Source organism: Schistocerca serialis, chromosome 10, assembly GCF_023864345.2.
Source record: "Schistocerca serialis cubense isolate TAMUIC-IGC-003099 chromosome 10, iqSchSeri2.2, whole genome shotgun sequence".
Taxonomy (NCBI): Eukaryota; Metazoa; Arthropoda; class Insecta; order Orthoptera; family Acrididae; genus Schistocerca; species Schistocerca serialis.
The window spans coordinates 17310085-17330595 of NC_064647.1; the positions used below are offsets into that span (position 1 = coordinate 17310085).

Consider the following 20511-nt stretch of genomic DNA (forward strand, 5'->3'; position numbering starts at 1 on the left):
CTTTAAAACTGGACAAACACACAATAGTAGTATTAACTTCTGCAGCAGACTGTTAGTCTACATAGGGGCCAGTGGCATAGTTGTGTGTTTCCCGCTGTAGTGTTATCGATGTTCACTGTGATGTATGATGGGTGTGAAAGGATATGTGTCAGCTGTCAGTTCTATGTAGCTAATGAGAGAGCAGTGAGCAGATTATGTGTTTGGAAGTGAGAGACACCGCAAAATTGTCACACCTGTACAAAAGCAAAATCCTACACGTATTTGGATGAAAACAGCCATATTCTGAGGTCATCACATCATCAGAACAACTCACAGTTAATTCAATTAAAATGGCATAAATTTAGAACAGGTATAATGTTAACTCTTTAGGCAAATACTTTGTCAATAAAACAGTTTGTAATTTTGATTGGTCAAGAATATGTTAAAAATTAATTTTTCTTAAGAAGCCAGTCAAATAAAAGGGGGCTCGTCTTAAAATTGGGGTCATCTTACCCTTGCATATGTACAGTATGGTGTGCTGTTTGTTACTGAAAACATGTACTGAGCCAGCAGGGGTTAGGTCTCTCAGCTGTCAGGGTTACTCACAAATTTGGTGGCTTCAAATCAACCAGCCAAAGATCTGGCAGTTCTAATGTAAATATTATGAAGTAAAGGAAGCCTCTCACTGCACTAGATAGCAGAAGTGTAGAGTTTTTCAGAAGAAACCCTTTGGCAAGTTAGAGGACACACACACACACACACACACACACACACACACACACACACACACACACACACACACACACACAGAGAGAGAGAGAGACAGAGACACACACACAGAGAGAGAGGGAGAGAGAGAGAGAGAGAGAGAGAGAGAGAGAGAGAGAGAGAGAGAGAGAGAGTGTGTGTGTGTGTGTGTGTGTGTGTGTGTAACAATTTTTGTTTTTCATATTCATGTTTCCAAAAAACGCTTAAGGAAAGATTTTCACAATTCCTGTTACAGGTTCCTAAGGCTTGTGCAGGTGACTTGGCAGAACAAATCTGATGAGGAACCCATGTCTGCAAATTTACCATTTGGATGTAAAATAAGTTTGAAGGTTGGATCACTTTCATATCTTCCACTTCACTGTGTGCAGACACGCACACAGTGGAGGTAATAAGCTCCGACTCACGTGCTGTAGGAGCACACGATACAGTCAGTGTTTAGAATATTCGTCTTAGTGTTCCATTCTACGTGGTGAAGGACATTCTCTTCAAAGTAGAGAGTTTGGCCGGTCTGTGAAACACCGCAGATCGCTGCAGTTGTGAACGTACTGACCAGGAACGTACTTGCAGCCATTGTTGGAGTCAGAGGAAAATAGTACGTGATGTCATAATTACAACAGCGTGTGAGAACGGCACATTCCTCTCAATAGGTGCGTGCACTGGGAAGTGGTGGATTCAAAAGTGTTCTAATCTTCAAACTTATTTTACATCTCAAGAGGTGCGGGTTCATTATTAAAAACTTGTATACTGAGTCCCCTCTCCAAGTCCTAGAAGACAGCAATAGGAATTGTAAAACACTTTGTTGCCAATAAAAAACAGAAAGCGTACAGAAAGCAGAATCTGGACTGAGGATCAAAGTAAACAAATAATATGAACACAGGTCTCGTACCAGTCGGCCACAGTCAGTGAGGCCTTTATCTCGAGGCACATCTGTGGTAACGGGTGAAACTTTGGCGTGACACATACCACAGCTGTATACATTTTAAGAAACTTTTATTTTCACAGACTCAGTTGTATGACATAAATGACTGAGTTGTTTGGTCATATGAAAGACAGAGAACAACAACCTGACTGATCGATTCAGACCACAGAAGAGGACACAGAATTGACAAACATTTTCTGAATAACTGTAGGTCATAACTGCACCGTTGTGGAGCTACAGCTGATCGGTGACGAGAGCACGGAAAAGTGTGTGCTCTTGAACTAACTTTCTGCAGCGTAATTGCCTGTTACACTAAAGAGCACAGTTACTACTTAAATTAGCTGCAGATGATAGTATCAGCTGGTCTGTCAAACTTGGTAAAACTTTAAATACATATCCACGGCTAGTTACCTGACACACGAATTTTCTGTTATGTTTACTGTTTAATGGTAGACTGTTAAATCCAATTATGCTAATAGTACTGTAATGTCAATAATAAGATACTAATTGGTACTGGAGAAACAGGACTGCATGTAGATAGTTGACATGAGGTACTGTAAGATCCAGTGTTGTTAATACTGAAATGTATAGGCTACATGTTTGTTTTTTTTGTCATGTAGAGATAACCTGAATTAACTTTTATTCTAACAACTTCAGTAGCACCGATTCTGACAAAATTACACAACTAGACACATCCTCGCAGCTGACCGGCTGCTGTTCTACAGCGGGAGCTTCCCGACGGTGCATTTCTGACCCGTGGTTCTCTATTGCTCAAATCGAGGTTGCCAATGTTGCTCTACTCTCGTGTTGTGGCCAGTTTTATTTTCCCATACTATATAATGATCACCTCGATATCCGCGTGTCCCCACTGTCCGTGATCAGTCGAACATATATGAAACAAATTTAAATTAGAATTTTGATACCTGGAAAATTAATATAGTTACAATTTCCCTATTTTTTAGTGTTCTAAAATTGTACTTGGTGCAAATCAGATAGCGCCTCGGTTCATTTGACGTGGATGTTTCCAAAAAATGTAGTGTTGTGATCCTATCCTTTCATGAGAGTTACTTTGCTGTGGCAACTGATCAGCGTCCTGAAGTTATCAAAATTGGTGAGCAGGGTGTGTTCTGTCATTGTAAGCAGAATGTGTTAGGTTGCTGTTTCTTATTTTTTCCCCCCATTATAAAGACAAAATAATGTGACACAACATAAACTATGTACTCGATTGTATTTTTAAGGAATGGAGGACTGCCACAACTGAAAGTGCTGGATCTACCACACGGATACGGTGTGGAAGATAACACAGTAATTGCCATCAGCCACGGATGTCCCGGTTTGCGGCAGCTCTCCGTCACTCACGCTACGAAGCTGTCGCCTGCTGCCTTCTCGGAGATTGACCGTCTAGAACATCTTGAAATGTAAGTGATGTTGCTGGCTTTGCAGTGTAGTGCAGACAGAGTATTTTGCTGAATAATGAAAACGTAACTGGTGAAGTAGTACAGAATCGTGTGAGTTACTCATAAATGTTGTGACTGAAATTGTGTTGAATAAGAATTGTAAGTCAAGACATTAAATAAAATATGCAGCTGGCCATTAAAACTGTAATATGACTGAGGTAGAGTGCAACAATTGTCAAACACGCATGAAGTTTACTACTGTTTTTACTCAAGTATAAGACGATCCGAAAGGCTTCTTTAGAAACATTTATTTTAACATACCCTGACTAATCAGAGTAACAAACTGTTTTATTGACATTATGTATCTGCCTAAAATTCCAGTTTTGACTGTCTACATTTTGATAATACAAGGAGAATTAACCCCTTAATATATATATATATTTTTTTCAAATTATGTTCCAAAAATGATATTTTTTATTAATGAAAAACATTATATACTGAAAGACATTACATACTGAAATATAAAGATGGTTTTTAGAGCTCAAAATTATAAGTTACAAAATTTTGAAAATCACCAATAGTAAAATCCTGAGCATACTGGTGCACTAGACTTCGATTGATATATCTGAAACTTGGAGTCATTTTTAGGTTTCTGTGCAACTGTCAATTCTAAGTGTGGATTTCACAACGGTTTCCTGTGAACAGAAATCTCGTAGAAGCTGGCCAGAGCACAGTGGACGTATTTATCTCGTACCACCGGCAAGTACTTGTCGCTCGACTGGCAAACTGTCGTCACTTTCGGTCTCGAATGAAATAACGCCACATTCTTCTTCACTTTCTAAGGTGCAGTAAATGAAGCAGGGAAAAATGAATACAAACGTCTCAAAAATGAGATTGACAGGAAGTGCAAAATGGCTAAGCAGGGATGGCTAGAGGACAAATGTAAGGATGTAGAGGCTTATCTCAAGAGGAGTAAGATAGATACTGATTACAGGAAAATTAAAGATCTTTGGAGAAAAGAGAACCACTTGTATGAATATTAAGAGCTCAGATGGAAACCCAGTTCTAAGCAAAGAAGGGAAATCAGAAAGGTGGAAGGAGTATATAGAGGGTTTATACAGGGGCGATGTTCTTGAGGACAATATTATAGAAATAGAAGAGAATGTAGATGAAGATGAAATGGGAGATATGATACTGCATGAAGAGTTTGACAGAGCACTGAAAGACCTGAGTCGAAACAAGGTCCTGGGAGTAGACAACATTCCATTAGAACTACCGACAGCCTTGGGAGAGCCAGTCCTGACAAAACTCTACCATCTGGTGTGCAAGATGTATGAGACAGGCGAAATACCCTCAGACTTGAAGAAGAATATAATAATTCCAATCCCAAAGAAAGCAGGTGTTGACAGATGTGAAAATTACTGAACTATCACGTTAATAAGTCATGGCTGCAAAATACTAACGTGAATTCTTTACAGACGAATGGAAAAACTGGTAGAAGCGGACCTTGGGGAAGATCAGTTTGGATTCCGTAGAAATGTTGGAACACATGACGCAATACTGACCCTACGACTTATCTTAGAAGAAATATTAAGGTAAGGCAAACCTACGTTTCTAGCATTTGTAGACTTAGAGAAAGCTTTTGACAATGTTGACTGGAATACTGTCTTTCAAATTCAGCAGGTGGCAGGGGTAAAATGCAGGGAGCGAAAGGCTAATTACAATTTGTACAGAAAGCGGATGGCTGTTATAAGAGTCGAGGGGTGTGAAAGGGAAGCAGTGGTTGGGAAGGGAGTGAGACAGGGTTGTAGCCTCCTCCGATGTTATTCAATCTGTATATTGAGCAAGCAGTAAAGGAAACAAAAGAAAAGTTCGGAGTAGGTATTAAAATCCATGGAGAAGAAATAAAAACTTTGAGGTTCGCCGATGACATTGTAATTCTGTCAGAGACAGCAAAGGACTTGGAGGAGCAGTTGAACGGAATGGACAATGTCTTGAAAGGAGGATCTAAGATGAACATCAACAAAAGCAAAATGAGGCTAATGGAATGTAGTCGAATTAAGTCGGGTGATGCTGAGGGAATTAGATTAGGAAATGAGACACTTAAAGTAGTAAAGGAGTTTTGCTGTTTGGGGAGCAAAATAACTGAAGATGGTCGAAGTAGAGAGGATGTAAAATGTAGACTGGCAATGGCATGGAAAGTGTTTCTGAAGAAGAGAAATTTGTTAACGTCGAGTATTGATTTAAGTGTTAGCCATGTATGGAAGTGAAACATGGACGATAAATAGTTTAGACAAGAAGAGAATAGAAGCTTTCGAAATGTGGTGCTACAGAAGAATGCTGAAGATTAGATGGGTAGATCACATAACCAATGAGGTGGTACTGAATAGGATTGGGGAGAAGATGAGTTTGTGGCACAACTTGACTAGAAGAAGGGACCGGTTGGTAGGACATGTTCTGAGGCATCAAGGGATCACCAATTTAGTGTTGGAGGGCAGCGTGGAGGGTAAAAATCGTAGAGGGAGACCAAGAGATGAATACACCAAGCAGATTCAGAAGGATGTAGGCTGCAGTAGGTACTGGGAGATGAAGAAGCTTGCAGCTGCATCAAACCAGTCTCAGGGCTGAAGACCACAACAAGAACAACAACAACAACAACGTGCTTAAATTCAATGTCAGACTTAGGATCACTGTAGTAAACCTAAACAACAATACAGGAGAAAGGCTGGAATGCACGTGTTTAATTGTCGAGCATCTAAAGCTGCACACAGTAAAGATGGTACCGAGTGGCAACCACCACGACAGCCAGGTACAAACGCAGTACCAGATGCTCTATAGTGGCTGAACACTTAACTATCAGTGCTGAAACAGGTATAAATGGAGTTCTACTTTTTCACAGGTCTATTTATAAGCTGCCCAAGTACACTATGGATTTTTAGTATCTGTCAGAATAATAAAACTGAGGTAACTCAGGGTTTTATGATAAGGAGTTAAAATAAAGGAAAAGATATGGTTTTCATTAATATTTGGACTGTTTTCTTTTCTACCTATTTTGCTTCTAACCCAGTTTTTTTGTGGTACCACTGTTTTTAATCATTATCCTGACAGTACAGCTGTGAAATTTATATCTTTGCTGTCACAATTATTTGCCTGTTTATTCAGAATACATTGCAATTTCAAAGGTTTTGGTGGGACCTGAGAAGGCATCTGTCATACCTCCCTCCACCCTTTCCCTGCCCTTCCAAATTCTTCAGAATTGACCTGCATGTGATCTCAGAGTCAAAGCTTCATCTCTAAATGTATTATGACCTCTATATGCTCTACAAAACAATGTGAAAATGTTGACTGTGAATACGAGATGAAATGATCCTACAGTTTAGGAATGATGAGTTTGGGAAAAGCCTCATCTTATAATCGGGTAAATGCGGTAAACATTTGTATATGCAAAGAATCGGCATTTCAGTGCAATCGTGCAAAATTCTTAGCGAAACCTCTACCTACATTCTTTATGTAAGGAAATATTACAATGGTGGTTTCTCTGCACTGGAGCATAAAAGCCTTTACAGTTCCCAGGACTGATAAATTTTATAGCTCAATGGAAAAGTATATTGTCTCTTAACATGGAAAAAATGTACTTTCACCCAAGGGATAGTGTATTTTCTCTAGGCAAAAAGTGTGTTTTTGTTAAAGAAATAAAGAAAATTTTTTCTTCTCAATGCATAACCCTGAAGTTTCTCATTGTGAGATAGTGGCTAATGTAGCATTTTGCTCTTTTCCATTGTGTTAACAATGGCTTGCTGATTATAAAGCCTGATGTTCAGGCTATCTCAAGGAGTAGGGTATCGTCATCAATGTTGCAAATCTTTGCTTCAGATCTTGTGTAAGGTGTTGTTTTTGTGACTTTTCCTTTATGACAGTCATGCCACTTTGTAGGTGTATTTGTCATCACCCTCACCTTAGACTTAAGTTTAATTTTGGAACAATTTTACTTGAAGATGTACAATAATTTTGATTTACATGAAAAATGCTCTGTCTCAAAGGTGACAGCTAGGAGTAAAATTCATCATATTTATTTCTGCCAACTTGTTCCCATGTAAACGATAGTGCACTTGTGGTTTGTTCCAGACTAGATGTGACAGGTTGTAGCAGACTCGGCGGAGGCCTATTCCCCTACCTCGTCGGGCTACCGCGACTTCACACATTGCGAATGGGTACCATGTATTTCGGTACCACGTATTTTACAGAGTTGCAGCCAGGTGTGAGCAGCATCCTCAAATTGTCAGGTTTGCGCTGTCTGACATTCGATTATTCGGATGTTACTGGAGAGCCTTTTGATAAGTTTCCGGAGAATCTCATCAGTCTCAGGTAAGGAAAGATCTGTGTCTACATAATTACTTTGCAGGTTCAAGCTTTGGAAACTGCAGGTTGGAATAAGAATAATATAAGGAAAAGGATAGATTCTTACTCATAACAAAGGTGACCTGTCGAGAAGCAGAAATGCACGACAGAAAGACTGTTACACAGTATAGCTTTCGACGAGAGAGAGAGAGAGAGAGAGAGAGAGAGAGAGAGAGAGAGAGAGAAGCACACCTCATGCACACATGTCCACTCCCACCAGCAGGTCTGACTGGAACGCAACTGTCACATTAATAGCAATCTGAACCATGGACCTTGCCGTTGGTGGGGAGGCTTGCATGTGTCAGCGATACAGATAGCCGTACCATAGGTGCAACCACAACGGAGTGGTATCTGTTGAGAGGCCAGACTAACGTGTGGTTCCTCAAGAGGGGCAGCAGCCTTTTCAGTAGTTGCAGGGGCAACAGTCTGGATGATTGACTGATCTGGCCTTGTAACACTAACCAAAACGGCCTAGCTGTGCTGGTACTGCGAACGGCTGAAAGCAAGGGCAAACTACAGCCGTAATTTTTCCCGAGGGCATGCAGCTTTACTGTATGGTTAAATGATGATGGCGTCCTCTTGGGTAAAATATTCCGGAGGTAAAATAGTCCCCCATTCGGATCTCCGGGCGGGGACTACTCAAGAGGATGTCATTATCAGGAGAAGGAAAACTGGCATTCTACAGATCGGAGCGTGGAATGTCAGATCCCTTAATCGGGCAGGTAGGTTAGAAAATTTAAAAAGGGAAATGGATAGGTTAAAGTTAGATATAGTGGGGATTAGTGAAGTTCGGTGGCAAGAGGGACAAGAGTTTTGATCAAGTGAATACAGGGTTATAAATACAAAATCAAATAGGGGTAATGCAGGAGTAGGTTCAATAATGAATAAAAAAATAGGAGTGCAGGTAAGCTACTACAAACAGCATAGTGAACGCATTATTGTGGCCAAGATAGACACAAAGCCCACGCCTACTACAGTAGTACAAGTTTATATGCCAACTAGCTCTGCAGATGATGAAGAAATTGATTAAATGTATGATGAGATAAAAGAAATTATTCAGGTAGTGAAGGGAGACGAAAATTTAATAGTCATGGGTGACTGGAATTCGAGAGTAGGAAAAGGGAGAGAAGGAAACATAGTAGGTGAATATGGATTGGGGGTAAGGAATGAAAGAGAAAGCCGTCGGGTAGAATTTTGCACAGAGCATAACTTAATCAAAATTAACACTTGGTTCAAGAATCATGAAAGAAGGTTGTATACATGGAAGAATCCTGGAGATACTAGAAGGTATCGGATAGATTATATAATGGTAAGACAGATTTAGGAACCAGGTTTTAAATTACAAGACATTTCCAGGGGCAGATGTGGACTCTGACCACAATCTGTTGGTTATGAACTATAGATTAAAACTGAAGAAAGTGCAGAAAGGTGGGAATTTAAGGAAATGGGACCTGGATAAACTGACTAAACCAGAGGTTGTACAGAGTTTCAGGGAGAGCGTAAGGGAACAATTGACAGGAATTGGGGAAAGAAATACAGTAGAAGAAGAATGGGTAGCTCTGAGGGATGAAGTAGTGAAGGCAGCAGAGTACCAAGTAGGTAAAAAGACAACGGCTAGTAGAAATCCTTGGGTAACAGAAGAAATATTGAATTTAATTGATGAAAGGAGAAAATATAAAACTGCAGTAAATGAAGCAGGCAAAAAGGAATACAAACGTCTCAAAAATGAGATCGACAGTAAGTGCAAAATGGCTAAGCAGGGATGGCTACAGGACAAATGTAAGGATGTAGAGGCTTATCTTGCTAGGGGTAAGATAGATACTGCCTACAGGAAAATTAAAGAGACCTTTGGAGAAAAGAGAACCACTTGTATGAATATCACGAGCTCAGACGAAAACCCAGTTCTAAGGAAAGAAGGGAAAGCAGAAAGGTGGAAGGAGTATATAGAGGGTCTATACAAGGGTGATGTACTTGAGGACAATATTATGGAAATAGAAGAGGATGTAGATGAAGATGAAATGGGAGATACGATACTGCGTGAAGAGTTTGACAGAGCACTGAAAGACCCGAGTCGAAACAGGGCCCCAGGAGTAGACAGCATTCCATTAGAACTACTGATGGCCTTGGCAGAGCCAGTCCTGACAAAACTCTACCATCTGGTGAGCAAAGCGTATGAGACAGGCGTAAGTAATACCCTTAGGTTTCAAGAAGAATATAATAATTACAATCCCAAAGAAAGCAGGTGTTGGCAGATGTGAAAATTACCGATCTATCCTGTGAATTTTAACTTATTTTATGTTTAATCAAGAATATTTTGAACAGACTGACGGTGTCGCCATGGGTAGCCCCCTGTCTCCTTTGGTGGCCAACCTTTTTATGAAGGATTTTGAAGAGAGAGCGCTTGAATCAGCTGCCCTGAAGCCAACTGTTTTTTGGCGGTATGTGGCTGACACTTTCATAGTGTGGCCTCATGGAGAAGATAAATTAATGGAGTTTCTACATCACCTCAACTCCATTCATAGCAACATCCTGTTCACCATGGAAATAGAGAAAGATGGTTGTTTGCCTTTCTCGGATGTCCTGGTCGAAGGAAGAATGATGGTTCTCTAGGGCATTCAGTTTACTGGGAACCCACTTGTACTGATTTGTACCTGCAAGCATCGAGCTGCCATCACCCATCACAAACCATGAATTTGCTTAAAACACTTGTTCATAGAGCTCATACTGTCTCAGATCTAGATAGCTTACCTCAAGAATTCGCCCATTTAAAGACAGTACTCAGCGAAAATGGGTATTCCATCCGGCAGATTAACAGGGCACTAACAATTAAAACTAAGAAGCAGGAAGAGAATAAAGAGGAGAACATGCCAGAACCATCTTTAGCTTTTCTTCCTTTTGTTGGTCGTTCGGAGTAGGTATTAAAATCCATGGAGAAGAAATAAAAACTTTGAGGTTTGCCGATGGCATTGTAATTCTGTCAGAGACAGCAAAGGACTTGGAGGAGCAGTTGAACGGAATGGACAGTGTCTTGAATGGAGGATATAAGATGAACATCAACAAAACAAAACGAGGATAATGGAATGTAGTCGAATTAAGTCTGGTGATGCTGAGGGAATTAGATTAGGAAATGAGACACTTAAAGTAGTAAATGAGTTTTGCTATTTGGGAAGCGAAATAACTGATGATGGTCGAAGTAGAGAGGATATAAAATGTAGACTGGCAGTGGCAAGGAAAGTTTTTATGAAGAAGAGAAATTTGTTAAAATCGAGTATAGATTTGTGAGGAAGTTGTTTCTGAAAGTATTTGTATCGAGTGTGGCCATGTATGGAAGTGAAACATGGACGATAAATAGTTTGGACAAGAAGAGAATAGAAGCTTTCGAAATGTGGTGCTACAGAAGAATGCTGAAGATTAGATGGGTAGATCACATAACTAATGAGGAGTTACTGAATAGAATTGGGGAGAAGAGGAGTTTGTGGCACAACTTGACTAGAAGAAGGGATCGGTTGGTAGGACATGTTCTGAGGCATCAAGGGATCACCAATTTAGCATTGGAGGGCAGTGTGGAGGGTAAAAATCGTAGAGGGAGACCAAGAGATGAATACACTAAGCAGATTCAGAGGGATGTAGGTTGCAGTAGGTACTGGGAGATGAAGAAGCTTGCACAGGATAGAGTCGCATGGAGAGCTGCATCAAACAAGTCTCAGGACTGAAGACCACAACAACAGGTGGGGGGAGAGAAGAAGACGGGCGGGGAATGCAGGGACTAGATGGAGGTACAGCAATACTGGCAGGTGCAGTGTTGGGAGGTGGAGGGAGGGGGAAGATTGAAAAAGAGGAGAAGAGGAGGGGAAAGGATGGTCAGGTGCATTGGCAGAGGGAGGCACACAGCGAGGGTGAGAGGACACGAAAATGGACGAGGTGGAAGGACAGAGGGGATGGAAACAGTAGCGACAGTAGGTTACTGTATGTTCAGGCAGCTATAATTTCGGGAGGGAGTGGAGAATGTCTTGTAAGGATAATGCTCATTTTTGCAGTTCGGAAAAGCTGGTGTTGGAGGGTAGGATCCACACGGCTCGAGTAGTGAAGCAGCCGTCAAAATCCAGCACATTATGTTCACCTGCAAGTTGTACCACGTGGTGCTACTTCGCTCTCGCCCCCCAGATTGGCGGTGCCCGTTTGTCTCGTACCGATATAGAAAGCTGTGCAGTGATTGCAGAGCTGGTAGATGACGTAGCTGCTTTCTCGGACGGCCTGGCCTCTGGTGGGCTAGGACGAGGCTGTGACGGATCTGGAATTGGAAGTGCTGGGAGGTGGATTGGGCTGGTCCTGCACCAGGGTCTCCACAGTGATACGATCCCTGTAGCTGTGGCCCAGGACGGGGAGTGGCATAGGGATGGACTGAGATGTTAACGTGTCATATTTATGGTGAATAGTAATCTATCCTTTTCCTGCAGTTTACGTTTGTTTGGCAAAGGATTCAAAAATATAGAAGCACTCGGGCTTTCTCTGTGTTCTGTCTCAGATAGCATGTGAGGAAAATAAATAACTTCTCTTGCAGTTCTGTATCAGTGTTAAATAAGGATAAATGTAAAATAATGACTCTGTGTGTGTGTGTGTGTGTGTGTGTGTGTGTGTGTGTGTGTGTGCGCGCGTGTGTGTGTGTGTGTGTGTGTGTGTGTGTGTGTGTGAGAGAGAGAGAGAGAGGGAGAGAGAGAGAGAGAGAGAGAGAGAGAGAGAGAGAGAGCTAGCTGTGTAGTATCTGCTTATAAGATTAGTAGCAAATGTCTTGAGTGTATCACATTGTATATGCATTAATGGGTAATAGTAAGAAGTTATATGAAATATGGTGATCAGGCAAAACATTACTAGGAAAGGTGCACAGAAAGCTTAGATTTGTTGAAAGGGTGCTGTGATTTATGTCTGAATAGGAAATTGCACATGACGCACCAGTGCAACCATTTATGTCACTGTAGATGTTTGTAGGTCCCAAAGTGTGGCAAGTGTTGATGATGTACTCCTCCAGTCCGTGCACACACAGTGATCATTTGAAGAAATGTCAGTCAGAATCACTGCTACTTCTCTGAATTACAACAGCTGCTGTTCTCCTATTTGGTATCACAGTTGCGTGGCAGTCTGTATTCTGTGGAGTTATGTGCTCGTTCTCACGGCCAGGAAATCTAGAAAAAATGGGGGAACTTTTTCATCTGGAAAAAGTCCAGCAATTTGTTAGAATTTTGGGAATTTTTCATTGTTTTAATTTTCAGATCAATTTTTGTAGTTTTGACTGATAAAAACTGATATTCTAACAAATAATTTTACTGTAGCCCACTCCTGCAGAATAATACTGCAGCAGTAAAACATAAACCAGAGAATCACACTAAAGCAAAAGTTAAGACTGTGAAAACTTTGTAAGAACAAATTGCTTTCGATGAGAGTGACATCACAGGTGTTTACATTTCTAGCAAGCTCTGGGAAAATATTGTGAATGGTTATTTGAGAAGCACTGCTTTCAAAGTAAATTTCCTTTTACACAAGACATGTGAGAATATGTGATGAATTAATTAAATTGTGAAGTGTTTCACTGTCATTCGAAACTTAAACATTTTGAGAGCCAGCCACTTTAAAAAAGACCAGCCATTTATGCCATTATTTAAAATTTTAATGGTGCGTTTGTGTTTAACACATGCTAAAAAGAGACCAAGCTTCAAGGTTAGTTTTTCATATTTATTTCAGTTCTTTCGTAGATTACAGATTATGCAAAAACAATGGCAGAAGTATGATTATCCTTTAGAAAACGAAAAAAAAAAAAAAAAAAAAAATTGAAGGATGAGTTCAGCAATTTCACACGTAATTGGATTTCCAATGAAAGGGTCAAAGTTTTCTCACATGTAGGGGGATATGTCGCAGTCGTAGCAATACTTGTTTGCTTCTTTCCTGCTCATTTTACAAGTAAATTGTCTCATCTTCTCCGTACCGTGCTCCGAATATCTGCTGTCGTCGGCTGTCTAGGTTGTGTGACACAAGCTATAATTGGTTAACGGAAGTGCATTGTGCAGCACAGTCTAAATTTCACTGCTCCGAAAGCTACTGTGCTGTACGTGCTGGAATTCGTATTTATACTTTTGTAATACCAGTATATACAATGTTTATGTTGCCCCACAGCAAAGAGCTTTCCAGAACGCATTGTTTTCTTGCTGAATTTTGTTTCCTAAAATGCTGGAAGTTCTGTGCTGGTGTATAAAACGTTTACCAGTCAAAGAATTGAAAAGTTTTACAGCTTCGAAGGAAAATATACTGGCACTTAACAAGGAAAAATGTACTTTCTCTCAGGGTATAGTACATTTTCACCCAGAAAAAGTGTATTTTTAACAGGGGAAAATCTACGTGGTTTTTTCTTATTTATTTATTCCCCCCCCCTCCCAAATTGTCCGCATGTACACCCTGTCGTAAAGAATTTAAATCCAGAAGCTCATTGAAATAATGGTCCTGATGCATCTCCATAGTGCTTTGAGTCATGAAGCAAGTGATGTTCAGTGTGTGTTCGCTGCATCCTGTCACTGCAGTTATAGTATTGAATAACATTACACAACTGCTCTGCACATGTCGCCCACAACGTAGCTGATGTTAATCAGTTCCTGTCCTCAATGTAGATAATAAAGTTCGTGTTAAAGTACAGTCTGTCTGCAAAGGAATGTCCCGTTTCAGTGGTATATTATAACAGTTTTTTATACAAATATTCAGTTCAACCTAAAATACAATTCTTCCCACACTTTGGGTAATAAGTCCAGAGCAATGGAAGCAACAACAGCCCCTTCAGTTTTGTGTCTCAACTCTGGCAGATCATTAGATAGTGGCACAAAGCAGACAAGATCTTTTACAAAGCCCAAAGGAAAAAAATCACAGGGGTCGAGGCCAGCAGAACAGTGTCCTCGTCATATCAGTTATTAGCACCAGTCCAGCGGTCAAAGGCTTCGATGTTCGACTGTGCTCGTACAAAAATGTGCCAATGGATAGGGGCCCGATGTTGTTGCCGAGTGAAGTTTTCGGGGTCACCTTTTAACTGATGAAAGAGCCGTTCTGGTAACATATCCAGATAAGCTACCCCTGCTATGGTAGCTTCAGCAGAACAAAATAGTCTGAACACTTGACATTGGGACACACCACAGAAAAAGTTTAATTTTGGGATTTCGCATGTACTTCCATTGCGTAGTTCTGTACATCTTAATTGTCACATCGGATAGGTCATCTGCAATCACTTTGTACGGTCCACGGAATTGTGCAGCTAGCTTCTTAGAATGACACCTTCTTACGGTCTCATCAAACAAAAGAAGCATCCTAAATATTCTTCGATTCTCCAACTCTTCGTGTGAGCTTTCCTGGTTTCCTTAATTTCTTTTATCCTTTCTCGTGCTACTGGATGTGCTGCTTGCAGCATTCTAGTTGGCTGATATGCATAACAGTTCATTCCTCTGTCTTTATGACTCCTGGAATGTGTACTTGTCTCCCATAAATTTATGCCAACAATGTATAGCCATTGCTACTGTGAAAATATAAGTAATTGGATAGATTAGTTTTCCACATCTTTCATTTTCTAACCTTCTATTTTTTGCAATACCCATCCCACCTGTACCACATACAGTGCACTTAGCTTTCCGCATTTATTAGCTCGTGCACGATGTTACAGCAGTATTCTCTGTTTCTCGTATTACTGTATCTACCGTGTTTAAGCTCTCAGATTTTTGAATCTTGTCCACTGCAGTCTATAACGGTCAGTCTTTCCGTCTCCTCCTGTCCGGTAAGTCTTCCTCTGACCAGAGGTTCTGCATGACTCCTCCAAACTCTACTCCTTTTCCTAAACCTTACCAGTCCTCCTCCTTCACCGCTCTCCCTTCCCCTTCGACCCTTCTGCTAGGAGAAGGATCCTTCACTGCTCTCCCTCCCCCTTCGACCCTTCTGTTAGGAGAAGGAGCAAGTGGCTCCAAAAGCTTGCAAACTGTAATACCTTTTTCATGTGTGTTCTCCTGCCACCACATGATGAATAAATTTTTTTTCTATCCAGTTACTTGTTTGTTTCAAAAACTGATTATTTTCGTTGATACTTTGCTACTGTGAGGCATATTAAATACAGAAACAGTATACTGTTCCCATATATTCCAAGTACAGTGGTCCTCTCTAACGAAGTGTCATAAGTATTCCACCAGTGTCCTACGAGTTCTCTAGGGCACCCCGTTTGTCAGTGAAATGCTGTCGTCACAGTTTTCTGGATCCTTAATAACTTATGTACCCTCTTCTCTGTGTGAACTTATTTCTTTGAGATTTGTAATAGTTCCTAATGTGTTCCTCTTTTCATGCCTTTCCACTAATTATAGTTTTCTATTTGGCCTAAGTTTCTGTGCATCCTCTGATGACTGCCTAACACTAGTTCGACCTTTTCCTCTGTGTCTAGTTCATTTTATTCACACGTTCTTAATTTTCCCTAACCACTCTGTGTCTCGTTCTTTCGTGCCCTCTACATCGTCTGACCACATTCGGCTCAATGCATCACAATGAGGACGCATGTTATTGTTGCAATGTTGCCCAGCTCCCAGTAATTTTACACGTCATATGTCCACTTTTCTTGTAATTATTTGGTTTAGGAAGCCTAATATGTGCTGTAATAGATGTTACAATATACAGTCTTCGGTTACCTGACATCTTGTCACCTCGATAACAGACGTGAAAATGCTGCAAGGCTTCAAGCAAACTCGGAGTTTTCTCTTTTACTCCAACTCTGTGCAGACAGTGCACACCACCGTACTCGGAGCGGGTACGAGTCGAGTCGACGCCCGTCTGTGGCAACAGGTGGCTCATGTGCCAGTGACGTCGGAGAGTAACACAGTCGGCACGCAAATTCCCTGACTCGAGACAGTTCCTAATGTCCCGTCAGAAGGCACCACTCTATGGACGACGTGTCTGCCAGCTTTCTCTCATTCATTTGTCATCGAGGCCACTAGAGTGTGCCATTCCACCATCCACAAAGTTAAGAGTACCGATCTTTTAACATCGGTTGTGATAGTTTTGTTTTTTGACAAATTAGTTTTGAAGGTAGAAATTCGGAGAAATTTTTTTCTCATCAGCATAACTGGAGTTTATAGTTTTTCAGTTGTAAATTGAGCGCAGATTTAATGTAGTGGCATTTGGAAAAATGGCTGGAATATTGCAATTGTAGCTGTTACTGAAGTCCTAATGTTTTTATTTATCACATTTAGAAATATTATCTCCGAGAACCTCGTGTGTATACGTTGTGGCGTTTCGAGGTGATCGAGTGTATCGGTTCTCGATGCTGCATTTTTCTGTGCACTGTTGCATATAATACGTTCTGTACAGTGAGAACTAGCTCGTCACACAGTTCCTAGTTTGCAAAGTGTAACCAGTTTTAAACACCGTGCAAAATATTAATACTGGAAATTGACAGTTTAGGACAGCGTTTAAAATGAATATTTGTAAAAATAGTGATTGGTTGTGTGGCTGTGAATTTAAAAATGCATTATTTTGCTTCCCACGCCTGTATGATGTTGAACCCTTGTGGACAAAAGTGAGGGTTACAGACGTAAACCATCTGAGTACCAAAGTGTAAAAGCACGAATCTTCAGCTGCTCAAATACAAAATAGCTGAACAACCGAGTAGTGCATCGAGAAGGAAAATTGCCGAGAATGACGTGTCCGAAAGAACAGACGTCACACATTTGTATAACCGATCTGCCATGATGGGCACTGAAATCACAACCTTCAGTGCAGATGCACATTTACATTCAATCTCCAGCAGGAATCTAAATGTAGTGAGTGTGGACGACACAGGTGGGGGCTGTGGATAGGCAGCACTAGGTGGGAGTGCAGGTCAGCTGAGATAGTCTGTGCATTTGTGATAAACGGTCTGTCCGGGTCACACAGTGGTTAATGCGACTACCTAGTAAGCGGGAGATCCCAGGCTTGAGTCCCAGTTGCGTGCACATTATCCCTCGTCACAACTTATTTTGCACAAAGTCCTGATACGACTGATATCTTAGTACCATTCCCGTATGTTTATTTCTCCTCCCTCCACCGTCAGTTTGCGTAGTAGAAGAAGTTGGGTGTAATAGGTCTGGGCTAAATATATTTCTGTGGTTCCTTCGAATTGGCCTTAAGGGATCATGATAAAACTGAATTGTTATCAAACCCTGACTAATTTTACTTCTGGATTGAATGCAGCATTGAAAGATAATTTGGGTAAGGCAACTGTTTTCAAAGGAACCTTCAAAACTATTCAAAGTGAACTTTTCCAAATTATGTTGGATGTATACCAAGAAGAAATTTCAAAGCAAATAAGGAATCATAATTTTTAGCTGTTATAGCAGATAAAACAAACAGATCAAACATATTTCAGATGGCTGTTGTATACTGTTACGTATTGAGACCCAGAGGTTCTAGAGTTTCCTATCTCCTTCTGAACACGGTGCACAGATGTTCGCTGCGACTTTGCTAGAAGAATTGAATAGGCAAAAAGACTCACCAAAAATTACTTGCACAGACCTGTGATGAGGCATCTGTTATGGCTGTTTCCTCGGGTGGGGTACAAACTGTTGTGTAAAAATTGTCCTAATGCAGAATGTGTACATTGCTATGCTGATGAAGTTAATCTTATAATGAGCAAAGCGGTATCAATCAATTGCAGTATGATTTATTTATTTATTTATTTAGAGTTTTCAGAGAATATGTCCATTCTTTTCATAGAGTGCGCAGTGGACCACTATCCTCGGTGACTTAGTGAGAAAGCATTTCCCTCGATCTTGTCCAGTGGATTTTTCGATCTCAATTCGTAAACGCAGTTCATTACTCCAACAATGTATAAATCACATACTGGAAGGTGATTCTATAAGAAGTGAAACTACAATTTACCAGGCTCTTCGCCATAAAAATGTTCGTTTCAATCATATCTTAAATTATCAGTGAGCACAGACATTTGCCTGCAGGGGAACAGCAACTGTTATAAATTAAAATTGTAGAGCCGGCACAAGTTGCATGTAATTTTTTATTTATTTTACATGTTTCATTTGTCCAATGCGAGCACCCTCAGAACTTATGTAGCGGGGGCCACACGGTACCCGTTTCAGTTATTGGTTGGAATTTTCTAGTTAAGTTATGCCATTTGCCAGAGTTCTGTTTGGTCAGTTACGGTACGGAGAATCAATGCGTGCTGGCCCATAAGATCATTTCGACATTTAAAATAAATGTTATCGAGATTTGAGAAGTAATTGGTATCACCAGTGGCATTGAATCTGTTGATTACTAATGAATCTACTGATTTATCAGTGAAGAGAATGAAGTTGGAATAGCCTGATGTGAGTAGAAAAGAAAGGCAAAGGTGGTGTGCAACGTGATTGATGTTATAGATCATTGTATTTTTTCACATCATCTTGTAGCTGCTTCATTGTTTTTTCGTGTTAAGTTCCCCTTGTATCTTTTTAAGATATCCTGAAGATACCTTAAAGGAAATGTGTTCGTTGTCATCATTTTTGGATAAGCTGAAACTATATTGTTAACTATCTTTTATCTACCTAGCACAAGAATGTAGATCATTATCTGGTGCAGTTAGTCTAGTTGAGTCTGACAACTAACAGCCCAGGGAAGATGTTCACTAAGTAGTCTAAACTGTTGAAGGTAATTCTCACAATTCCCTTGACATCGGTCGAACCGAAAGGCTGCTTTTCAACTTTGAAAATAATAAAATTATTCTTACATAACTCCGAGTGAGGAAAGGTTGACGGCCTCGGCGATGCTTTCCGCCGAAAGAGGTCTCGCGATGCAGATTACAGACTGCAATTGGTGTGTGACTGAAGAGTTTGTCAGTGAAAAATGGAATGGCAAAGTTTCAATACAAGTAAGACAAGTTCGTTAAATGATGAGTGTGTTTCAGTTCTACTAGAAATGTAGCTCATTCAATAGTTTTTCTAGATAGTTGATAAATCATAGCATGCTCTTTGCTACAGATATTTTTCTGTCAGATATATTTCTCACTTTTTTCAGGATCATAACTCGGATTTAAAAAATTGAATTTTCTGGCATTCATACACACGAATTGTCAGGATGTTTAAATCGTAACAAATGTCGAGAAGCGAGGCACCGATAAAAGAATTTTCTTCCTTGTAACCATCTCGTATAAAAATGTAACATTGAAACTTTGGTGCAACACCCAGCTTCAGATACCACTGGCTACCACTGATGTATCAGCATTTGCATTAAGATTTCTGGGTTTATACACAGTGTAAAAAAAATATTCCTCTAGTTCCAACCACCATTTCAGTAATCTCGGCAACAGACCTTCGACACCAAAAGTCCGTGTCAGTGGCTCGTGATCTGTTACTACGGTAAAATCTTCCTAAATGTGTGGTCTGCACTGTTTTGTGGCCATACAATTGCTAAGCACTCTACCTTAGTTTCAGCCTTATCTAACAACCGTGGGGCACAGTTGACTGGCAAATCTGAATCTATCTCCCTTCGTGACAGAACTGCTCCGAACAGTTCTGCGCTGGTATCTGTAGCACCAGTGTTATGGTTTCTTGAAATCAGGGTAGCTCAGTATGGGAGGATTTACTAATCTCTCAGTTCCTCAAATGCTGCTTGTGGCAGATCTCCCAGTTCAGCGATTATACAATGGATTCACAGTATTAATATTCAGCCACCCCTAAATATCCTTTAAATCCTGTAATGGATTTCAGAACTGTTCTCCACCTCTTCACATTATGCTCACCTGGCTCCACATCTTTCTTTGTTATTTTGTGTCCTAAGAATATTACCTCTTTCTCAGAAATTCACACAATCTGGTGTAACTGTAACCTAGGTGCCCTTAAACCATCCAATATTTTCCTGCAACTTCTCATCACATTCCTTTACTGAACTACCTTAGCAAGTTACGTCATCCGAGTACATTGAAACACTTTGTCCCATGCAATCTTGCCAAAGCAACATTCACTAGTCTTTGAAATATATTTGATGCATTCTTTGCCCCATTGGCATCCTTTTGGACTCTTA

At 40.5% G+C, this 20511-nt stretch overlaps 1 protein-coding gene across 16 annotated transcripts in view; it reads left to right on the top strand.

The window, feature by feature from the left end:
- LOC126424950 (uncharacterized) overlaps positions 1–20511 on the top strand; it is a 311907-nt gene that overhangs the window by 105072 nt on the left and 186324 nt on the right. For 5 of the 16 annotated variants that reach the window (XM_050087820.1, XM_050087824.1, XM_050087823.1 and 2 more), the window contains exons 6-7: positions 2905–3084; positions 7189–7428. The exons of 10 other annotated variants lie outside the window; for them this stretch is intronic. In XM_050087820.1, the coding sequence (XP_049943777.1) occupies positions 2905–3084; positions 7189–7428 (420 nt within the window). The remainder of the gene's footprint in view (positions 1–2904; positions 3085–7188; positions 7429–20511) is intronic. One more of the 16 variants, XM_050087810.1, reaches the window with a different exon arrangement.